Source organism: Acanthisitta chloris, unplaced genomic scaffold (genome assembly GCF_000695815.1).
Source record: "Acanthisitta chloris isolate BGI_N310 unplaced genomic scaffold, ASM69581v1 scaffold9692, whole genome shotgun sequence".
Lineage (NCBI taxonomy): Eukaryota > Metazoa > Chordata > Aves > Passeriformes > Acanthisittidae > Acanthisitta > Acanthisitta chloris.
In genome coordinates, this window is record NW_008662206.1 from 1 (window position 1) to 10,655 (window position 10,655).

Below are 10,655 nucleotides of genomic sequence, written 5' to 3' on the forward strand. Positions count from 1 at the left end.
TATGTATGTATGTGTATGTATGTATATGTATGTATATGTATATGCCATAGGAAACATACTGATAATAAAGTTTACCTTTTACCAAAGAGCTGAGTGCAAAGGCTGATCTCAAACCTACTTAAGACAAAACAAAACTTGCAGTGTGAATACATCAGAAAAGAATAAGGCAGGAATGATGAGACAGGCAGCCCACAGAGGTAGCCAGTCTAAATTTCACAGAACTCTGTAGGTAAACCTGCCCCTGTGCATATTTTTGAACAGTATAACTTGTGCCCTAATGTAGTTGTGAATGTACTTGTACATATTTTTATTTTTGCAAGGAAAATCAATGATGCACAGTAGCCAGGCTGATACTTTAAAATGTCACAAATTTTCCTTTGCAAGTAAATTGGGAAAGAACCTCATTATTCCTATTAATCTGCAATAAGAAAGTTTTCTTATTTGTTTGGTGTACAATGGTCCTTTTGCTATATTTACATAGTGTATATAATCCCGCAGTGTAATTAAAGCAATCGCTGTAATTGTGTGTTTAAAGGTAGTGCATGGAAACATCATGGAGCAAGATCATCATCTCACTGCTGAATTCAACTTCTATTTATTTATTTAACCTCCTCTCACCATTGGTTTCCCAGTCAATTGCTTTATCAGGCAGAGAAAAACAGTGTCTAAGTTGTGTGATGAGTTGGCCTACAGTAAATTCTTTGGCCTGTGGTTATTACTTGATTTGGTCATTCCGTGTTGCTGCCATGATTGATTTGCTTCATGTGTGGCTGTTAAGGATCACAGAAGCAGATACTTTTTTTCTGTGTTCATGTACAGCATCCATTAGTACCAATACTAATTGCATACTTGCATCAAGGGGAAATTATACTCTGGTGTACTTTTATTGACAGAATGATTAAAACAGTGAACAAAGTTTAATGTTTTCAGAATCACTGTAGGCATTAAAGTTTCATAGGTAGTAGCTGCATCCCCAGTATACATTTAGAAACAGTGAGACACATCCACTGAGCTGGGGGTGAATTCTTTTTCTCTGTTCTTCAACACTCTTTTGGTCAAATAACATTAGTACCGCTCAAAAGAGTTTTTCTTTTTAATCAAAGTAAAGCGCAGTGTGATAAATCTTTACTGACAACTTTAAAAAATGAATTAATAAACATTTTGCATTGCACAGTTGGTACCTGTAACATAACATCTTGTGCTACCAGGTACCCAACAAAATGAAGACATAGTAACCAATATTGGAAGCACACAGTTCACTTTGGATACCGAGTAAAAGACTTGCAATGTATGTTGTTATTTTGCACTGTATGCTGAAAACTTGGTGCTATGGATGTAGTACCATTGAGAAACATTTTTTCAGATGCCAAAGGTGTTTGCTTACTTGAAAAATTCTTCCAGTCTTTGGGTTGCTCAGCAAACTTCCAGTCTCTTACGGGATGAACTGACCTAAGTGTGTCAGCTAAGGAGAAATTGTGGCCAGTTTGTAGCAGGTTACTGTTCTGACTGCCTTTCAGTATAGAAAAGCAGTCGTGGAGTTAACAGTTCAAGCAGTTCATGCCGAAAATCCAAATGCAGAAGTGATGAAGACTATATTATTTTAAGGAATATGTGGTATCTGGTCCAGCGAGTTTCATTTTTCACAGGATATGGACAATAGATTTTAATGCTTTTTTTATTTCTCAAGCTTGTATGAAAGGTATACAAATGAATTTTGTGATGATACTGTGCTCACAGCCTGGTGTCTCTTAAACCTCCCTTAAGAATTTCCCATTGTGTTTCACACACAAACTAGTCTCTGTTTCCAAACCTTCTTGTGGCCTGACCCTATCACTTGTCTTAGCTCCAATGACCTTGTCAAAACATTGGCAAACAAGTTTTAATTAATCCAAACTGTTTTCATTTCCATTTTTCCTTTGTAGTCTAGATGTTGGGTTTTTTAAACTTGATAAAGCCTATTTTACCAAATTACTAGTAAGTCTTTGAAAGTGGAAAAACTAATATAAACCCCAGGCAAATCCTACTCTGAAGTTGAACAGGCTGTAAAACTGTAAGCATGAAAATAGCTAAAGATAAAAAAGCAGAATGAATTTTTAAGGTTCTGGCATGCAAGTGTCAACATTAAAATTGTGCCATTCCTTTGAAATTGGTAAGAACATTAATTAAGGATGCAGCAAGACTGTCGATGTGTAAAATTATTAATGGTTATAGCATTTGAACATTTGTAAAGGCACAAGTGCTGTGGCTTCCCTTCAGTTCAGCACATAAGGGTTGCCAAGAAAAATGCTCATACAGGATTCTGAAAAATCGAGTCTAAGTTTCCCTCTCTTGATAGAAGATCAAGTATATTTAGACCTTGGCAGCCAAGGACATTTAGATCCTGCTACCTTTGTATCAGGAAAGTGGAGATGATGGAAGGCTGTGAGCCACCTTTGTTGGGAGGATTGTATGTTTTAGTGCTTGACTGTAATCCACATTAGTGAGCAGAGCAATTAGTAAGGACAATAGCAAACCAAAGAATTAGATATGCAGGTGAAAGTTGAGCTTTGACCTCTCATTTGTAACCTTCTGTGGCTTTAAAAAATATTTGATAATAACACCATTAGTAGCTGCACTTCACTTTCTCAGCCCATGCATTTTTTAGTGTTTTAATGTCTTGCTTCAGCTTTGTCACACAAAGACTTCTTTGTGTTGTTATTTGTTATTATTTGAGTCATATTTCCCATACCAGAATTAGAAGGCACAACTTAAAAAGAGATACCATGGTCATAAAAAACCTTTTTTCTCTGTCGGTCAATAATTGTCCAGTTTTCTTCTGAGGGGATTTGATTTCTGCAAGATGTCATGTCAGTTAGGGGTCAAAAAGAGGGTGAGGAAGTCAGTCTTTCCTTGTCAAAGGCTTCCTGTTAGCTTCTGAAAAAGTGCAACTTTTGAAAAGTGCCAAAGGTATGGAGGATTTGTGGTGATATTAAGTTTTCATAGACAATTATGGTGAAAATCCATCAATTCGGCCAGGTAGGATTTGGTGTAGGATGTTTTATTTTCATTTTGGTTTATGCTTTTTTTTTTTTTTTTTTTACAGAACTGTATACTCTGTAGGAAGCTAATGGCATGAATATGCTTTTTATCTTGTCTCCTGAATGCATCAAAGGGAGGATCAGGATGAAATAGCTGCTGTCCTGAAACACAAGATTAAAAATCAGGAAGTGTGCGACGTAGCGTTGCAATAGATTTCCAGTTACATAATTTTGGTGCCTTGGAACACTGGTCGTGGTAGCTTACAGTATTTAATTAGCTGTTTATAAGGCAATTAGTAAATTTCATGATAAGATTTCTGGCAAGGTGCAAATTATTCAAACTATTTGTCTCCACAAGTTTCTCTCTGGAGTTCACAAGGATAGGAAGAGTTAGTATGAAGTGAAACACAGAGGACATGGTTTGATATGGTTATACTTTACACTCTCTTACACTGTTTTGATTTATTTTAACAGTGCATTTACAGTCGTAGATGAAATGTTGTGTGTGGAGGAAGCTTAATTCTTACTCTAAACCAATAAAAACATGAATCTGACTAAAACAACTGTTTGGGGAAGCACAATGTCAGCAGAACGATTGCTTTTCAACATTCTAAGATATTTAGGACCTTATTAGATAAAATATTTATAATCACTTTCTCTAGAAAACAGCAAATCACAATAGGACCTTTGAAGCCTGTCACTGTATGATGTGTGTGAACAGGTACTGGCTGAGGAATAGACAATATCACAGCAAAACCACTGAATCCATAAGAAGATAGGCTGGAAACTAAAAAACATAATTTGCAAACTTATTTGTGTGTAGTCTGAACCCAGTTTTGAGTATTACTGATACAGTAAAATTGCATAAATAGTCCTGTTTATATTTTATGTTCCTCAGAAAGGGATATCAAATGTTTACATGTTAATACTGCACTAGTATAAGTTCTCATTTTAGATTTTGGCAGACATCACAAAAGAGCTTTTGCAATACTTGGGGGCTGAATTTCATTCGAGTGCAGGGGAAGCAGTGACAGTATAAGGTAAAAAACAAAGGATGAAATATATGATCGAGATCACAACGTAAGTATGGATAGGCAGAACAGACATCAAGCCTAAGCACAATAAGAAGGAAAACTTACAGATTCACCAAGACCAGAAAGCTGAAAGTTTTGATGCCATGAGATAGTTGAAACTAATCAGGGTATTAAAACAAGGAGGAACATTCGTTTGTAAGCATCTTCCTCAATTTGTCTTTATCAGCAATAGTGTTTAGGGAACACCCAAAACAGATCACATACAAAACATGAAAGCATGTTAATGCTAGGACAGCTTTGTGGAGCTTCTCATGGGTTGTGTGTACTACAATATGAATTGTCCACCCTTGGCCAGTTTCCCCACCTTTCACTTGGAGGAAATGGACAAAATTTAAACACCAAATTTAAAACAGTTGAGTGGAAGTTCTGCCAGAGTTGTAAAGACACCTCAAACTTGTCTTGCTCTGCTCACTAGCTTTCTCAGTTACTTACCTTAAGATGCAAAATGTTTCTATGTGCCTGAAGCTACAGCTCTGTGTTTGCTTCTGGCACCTGGACCAGTTTTGAAAAGTTGGTTTATGACTGCTTAGGGATGGCTCATTGCTGGGCCCTAGTTGGGCATAGACTGTTTTCTAATGCTGCAAAAGGTTTGATGCTGCAGGTGTAGTCAGAGTATGTGCAGATTTTGGCAAAGCAGTGTTTGTGGAGTTGCAGAAGTCTTGCTTTCTGCATGCCCATGGAATTGGTTATGTACAAAATGGTGTAGAAAAAGCTTTCTATAAAAATGAGGAGTGTCAGTGATAGCCCACAAGACAGAGCATTTGGCATGGAGAAGTTAGTGATGGGCAAAGGAAATTGTCTACCTGACTGAGTCAGACTTGGAGCTAAGAGTTTTGTGGCCATAGACCTATCTGGGGTGAAGCAGAGGACTCTGATTTACTGCTGAGCTGTGCCATTGCAGAGAGCAGTTTGAGAGTACTTGGGTCATAGCCGTGAGAAGGTGACTGTTTCTTTAGAAATTAGGTCACTGATCTCAGAGGTGATACCCTAGTTGCCTACTTTGGCTTCAGAGCCCCTCTGTGCATTTTGCTGAAGGACAGTCTTGAGAGTACAGTTGCAAACTGCTTGGATTACAGTTGACACTTAAAAGTTGGAGAGTCATACTTACACTGGTTCTTTTTTGTCTGTACTTGCTGTAACAGAAGAATTGGAGGTGCCTAATAGATCCTTTTCAATCAGTAAGAGAGAAAAAAGGCTTGGATCTTGTGGTGCATTCTGCATACACACAGTGTAAGAAGTAGGTGTGATGTCACCTTTTCTGGTTGTCCTAGTAACAAGTTAAGCTGTTATTCAAGAGAAATGTACTGGGATCTGCAGACAGGATAGATGGAAGAACTCTCACTTTTGGATTTGAATAAATTGTAGCATGAATTGTTTGTTGTTATCAAGGCTGAATGCATCTCCATGTGGCCAGAACAGTGCCAGGGTGCAAATGCACAGGACTAGACTGGGTCTAGGTGAGGAAAATCAATACTGCAAGCAGGAACTATAGAAAAGCCTTGAGATTTACACCCATCACTTCATTGGCACTATCTAAATATATGATCATTTGTGTGGCAGAGAGGTGTAACAATGGGCAAGTTGCTCAGTCTAGGAGTAACTTTTCAATGCCAAATTCCAGCCCAAAGCTGCTTTAAAAAAATAAATAGTTGTAGGTGTATTTGGAAGGAAAGGCTGTGGAACTATCACACAGCTATTCTAGCCCTGTGCATTTCCCTCTTCTTAAAAGTACTTGAACTACATTCTTGGCCAACCCCACAAACCTTGAAGCCAAAATGAAGGAAATTATTTGGTCAGAAGTAGGAACTTCATAGTAAAACATCATTGCAGTTCCTACACATAACCCACACTGCTGTTGGGGGCTGCTGAATCTGTGAAAAAGGATGAGTTGCTCAGTACTCGTTCATCAAGAGATTGGGCAGAAAATATCCTAATTGTATAGTACTAAATATGCTATTTTAGCACTAGTGACAACTGCTGAGGGTAGGAAGATGGAAAATACCCCATCCTGGTAAAAGCAGAGTGTAAATCATATAGTTTCCTTGCCTAGCCAGTGACTTAGAACAATCTCAGTTAGAAGTAAAGTTTCCAGAAAGGTTTGCAATTGTATTTCTAGGTGATATGTTAATGAACATATCAAGCTGATTGCTCAGGCAAGAATACCCAGTAATTAGCAGTTATGTCTGTGGTATGAGTCTTATGAGGCAGACAACCACTTTGGAGAACTGTCTGCAGTTTAGCTTGCTGGTGGCAAATGATTCAGGAAGAGTTTGGGAATTATTTTGGATTGGCTCAGTAGTACCATAAGCCACTGTAAAGGAGGATTTTGAGGAGAGCTCTCTAGACATAATCCAGAAAGGATGTGTCTATCCTGTCTGAACTCAGGGGGTGAGCTGCAGTTACTGGGGCCCATTAACCTGTTTGACAGAGCAAGGAGATAGTGTCCCTGCCATCAAACCATGGAAGGCAGTTGTACTGATTTATTTCTTACCACAATTAAACTGGAATCACTATATGACAGCAAGAAGGTTTAAGAGTAAGTGAAGTCACAGCTCGAGTGTTTTAAAAATGTCATGCCTGTAGTGCTAACATTCTCTCTTTTTTTTCATCAGTCTTCTGTGTCTGTTTGCTATGTGCCTTGCTGGAAGGTCACTGCAGAACTAAAGAGAGAGCAGAGCCTTTCTATGCTGATCAAGTTTGCTTCATACCTGATGGTTTGTAAAAAGCACTTGGTGTGATAGCAATGCCTGTCTGTACTTAAAGAAAAAAACTGGGATGTGAAAGCCATGTTGTTAGCCAAGGAGATATTGAAAACCTGATAGCAATGCTGACATTTTTAATTATGTAAAAGATCTTGTTACAATTCAGATTACTAGAGCTAGGAATGGGAATAAACAATCATTTGGGAGTGAAATTTCCTGTTGTAAGACATTTACAGAAAAGCCACAGGAGAAGGGTTACAATGGGGTTTTACTGGTAGTTAGATTATTCTCCCTATTTAGGTGTGAACATGGCCCATCTGTTCGTGGAACTTTGAGTAGTAAAATTTCAGTGTGTGCAGGGATACAGTGTTTTTGCTTTAAAAGTTGCTCAGGATTATTCTGTGGAATTAATCCCGAAGAACAGAGCTGTTGTAAACATGTGGAGTTAAGCTGCAGGACTTTATTTTTTTTTATTTTTTTATTTTCATTTTTTTCCAGAGGAGAGGTCTCTTAGAGTTGCCTGGTGAAAATCATACCTCAGAGGGCATCACCTAATTGTTCACAGCACTGAAAAATTCTAGTCTCCTAATCTATGGGAGAAGTGCAAAGTGTGATTTTTTTTTATTATTTTTTTTTTCATGGACCCAAACTAATAATTCACTAGTTCAAATCGTGAACAGGTTTTTGCAAGAAACTTGTGAAAAGGAAATAGCAGGAAGAGAGTGATCTATAAAACAACAGGAATAGGAAATCTGCCAGTGTCAAAAGCTTTTTAGAGGTCTGGTCTTTGAGTGGAAGGTCAAATTCACTTGTGTTCATGTGGAAAACTTGAGGAATGGATGAGTTTGGTGTGTGGCTGTAGCTGCAGGGAAAGAATATGCTATGGGGAGATGCAGGATTAAGGAATGGAGAACTGTCATTGTGCCTAGTTCCATCGAATACAAGATTCCTTTCTCAAGAGGGAAGGAGAAGGAAAAATGTTAATTATAGCCATGGGAAGGGTCATATCTGCCTCAGCTTTGGGAAGACTGCAGGAGGAACATGGACAAAACCAGGTCTTTGTGGGGAAGATCAGCTGAGAATTCAGTGTTGTAAAGCTGATCAGTGGCAGCACCCTTGAGGCTCCTTGACAGCAGTGGTTTGTCAACAGAGACAGAGCTCCCTTCTTTTTGCAAACTACAGTAATAAAGATTGTGCTGCTTGATCTGTGTGCCTTTGCTGTTACAGCGAGAACAGCCTCTAGCTCCTCTTCCTTCTCGAGAAAAGGCTCTACCTGCTGTGTTGATTGATTGAAGCTCACTGGAGACACAGGAAGATTTAACACTCACTTGAGGGCTTCTCTTCATAAGTTTAACGAGATAGATAGCCTTAAAACACGTTTCAGAGTTGAGATTTGCAGTGGGAGAACACAAAACAAGGAAACCCCTGCATTGTTGGGATGGCAGCGATGTTGTGACAGTAGAAAAGAATTGCTTTAATTAAAAGCCTCTGAGGACAGGAAATCCTTCTTTCTGAGCACAGCCCAAACAAATGGTGTTCTGCTGCTGTGCACAGCATTCACTAGCACAGTGGCCATCACCTCTGCAGAGGTGTCTGCTGGACCATGTAGGTGCTTATTTCCAAAGTCTCCAAGGACTGAACAAGTATCTGCAGGTCCTGTATGTTCAGGACCTATGGATCGTATTCCTGCTTCACTCCCTCCAAATCCAGGCTCAGTTGCTATGTATTTATTCTGGGACCATGCTACAGAATGCAGAGACACTGTTCTCCAAGGGAAGAGGTTTCTCTGAGGGGATCCTGTTCCTGTGCTTTTCAGGAGGAAAAAAAACCCCAAACTTCTTGAGAATTCCATAACCAAAAGGAAGAGTGATTTTATTATCCTTAGAAATATTTTTGTAACTGCAAGGCAATATGAGCAAACCTCCATTATCTTATCTGTTTGCGTTATGTGTATGTTTTTCCAAGACACAGTCTCTACTGTATCATTGTCACAATTATTTTCCACTGTGACAGGAGAAAACACAACTGTGTGTTTTAAAACCTTTATAAACCATGTTAAAATAACAGGTATGTGCATCAGAATGTCGTTTTTTTTAGTTAAAAACAATTTGAGAAATTATAAATTAGATTATCAATTAAAATTAAGCTACATTTGAAAAGGGAAGATGTTCAACTCAGAGAAGACAAATTCTGTACAAATTGAAATTTTTCTTGTTGATGGTATTAAACGTCAAAGACAAGCAAGAACTGAGATTACCTGGAAAAGTACTTATAAGATTTTTTTTAAAAAAATTAAAAGGGGAGGGGGGAGGATGAAAGTTTTGCTGATAATCATTCTCCTTTTACTCTTGCTTACTTGTCTGTGTGTGGCCAAGGAACAAGAAAGGGAAAAAAATGCTCAAAAGACAAATTAACAGCATAGAAAGCTGTAATTACTTAGACACCTTAACTCAGACATGTTCAGCAATAGAAACAAAACTAATTTTCAAACTAATTGCATTTCAGTTATAGCTATTCAAACACTTCATTCTGAGAGGTGAAGAATTCCGGTTATAAAATGCATCATTTGATATACATTATGTAAATCAAGTTTGTCATATTTTTGGTTCCAAACAGAATCAAACTACAGAAAATTCCTAAGCAGAGACTGTGCTGCTCCTGCAGAGCTGTTAGCAGTGTCACTGCCGAGGTGTCTGCCTTAATCACCACCATTGTTTTGGGAATGTAACTGCTTTTGCAAGTTTTCAAGAGTGAATCCTGTTGTAGAGCACTAAGTAACCTTTGCTTCGTGTCACAGGAATTATGTATCGCAAGTCCTGCGCGTCCTCCGCGGCGTGTCTGATCGCCTCTGCTGGGTACCAGTCCTTCTGCTCTCCAGGGAAGGTGAACTCTGTTTGCATCAGCTGCTGCAACACTCCACTCTGCAATGGGCCCCGGCCGAAGAAGAGGGGCAATTCTGCTGTGGTGCCAAGGCCACACGTGATAACTACAGTTCTGCTTCTTAAATTTGCCCTGTTGGTTTTGTATTGCTAAACTTCAAGCAAGTTTGTTTGGCTTGCTTTTTTTTTTTTCCTTCACCCTGACACAATTTGTTCTGTCTTTCTTCAAAGACACTGCAATTATTTTCTGTTTGTTTCCAAATCCCTGTCAACAGCAAGGGGAGTTCAGTGGTTGTGTGGAGAGAGGGGCTGATATTTTTGGCAGCTAATGAGTTCAGTTAGCAGATTGAATTTCCAGTGTGCACTTAAAAATCCCAGCAGGATACAGAACTCCTGCTCTTTTTGCATAACTGGAAACAAATCCATCTGTGTTATTCCTTTTAAGATGTAGTCACTTTCCTCGGTCATTTTAGTTTCCATTTTTTTAAGTTCATTACTGATCATTAACTTTGCCTTACGAAGTCATACTTGATGTTCATGAAGGCCGTTGGGTGTGTCTGGACCAGGCTCCGAACCAGTCTCAAGGGGCACTGCCTCCAGGCTGGACTCTGGTGGTTCAGGACTTGGCTTCTGTGAGCTGCAGTCCGACGTGGGCTCCTTCTGAAAGGTGCTTAAGAAAACTTTGGCGTTGCCCTTTGTGGAAGAGTTGCGCCGAGAGGACATGAAGAGCAGGGGCCGTAGGGAGCGGCCGCTGAGCGCCTTGGAGCTGCGGTTGGTCCTCAGAAACCTCTCCCTGTTGGCGTGTTGGATGGTCAGGCGGCAGCGCAGGATCTGCAGGAACACGCTGCGGAACTGCTGGGAGGAGATGTTGTACAGCAGCGGGTTCACCACCGAGCTGAGGTAGAAGAAGATGTCTGCGATGGGAAGGAGAGTGATGTAGGCTTTGAAGTAGAAAATAGTCCA

The 10,655-nt window shown here is 39.3% G+C and overlaps 2 protein-coding genes across 2 annotated transcripts in view; one reads left to right on the plus strand and one right to left on the minus strand.

Moving 5' to 3' along the window:
* Positions 1 to 9,610: 9,610 nt before the first annotated feature.
* On the plus strand, positions 9,611 to 9,846 carry LYPD1 (LY6/PLAUR domain containing 1; the record flags this gene model as incomplete). Its single annotated transcript, XM_009070513.1, has 1 exon — positions 9,611 to 9,846. A coding segment is annotated over one exon (236 nt), but the record flags the coding sequence as incomplete, so codon positions are not given.
* A 368-nt stretch (positions 9,847 to 10,214) lies between these two features.
* Positions 10,215 to 10,655, minus strand: part of GPR39 (G protein-coupled receptor 39) — a 79,640-nt gene continuing 79,199 nt past the window's right edge. Inside the window, exon 2 of the mRNA XM_009070511.1 lies at positions 10,215 to 10,655. This exon is cut by the window's right edge and continues 77 nt beyond it. Within this exon, the coding sequence (XP_009068759.1) occupies positions 10,215 to 10,655 (441 nt within the window).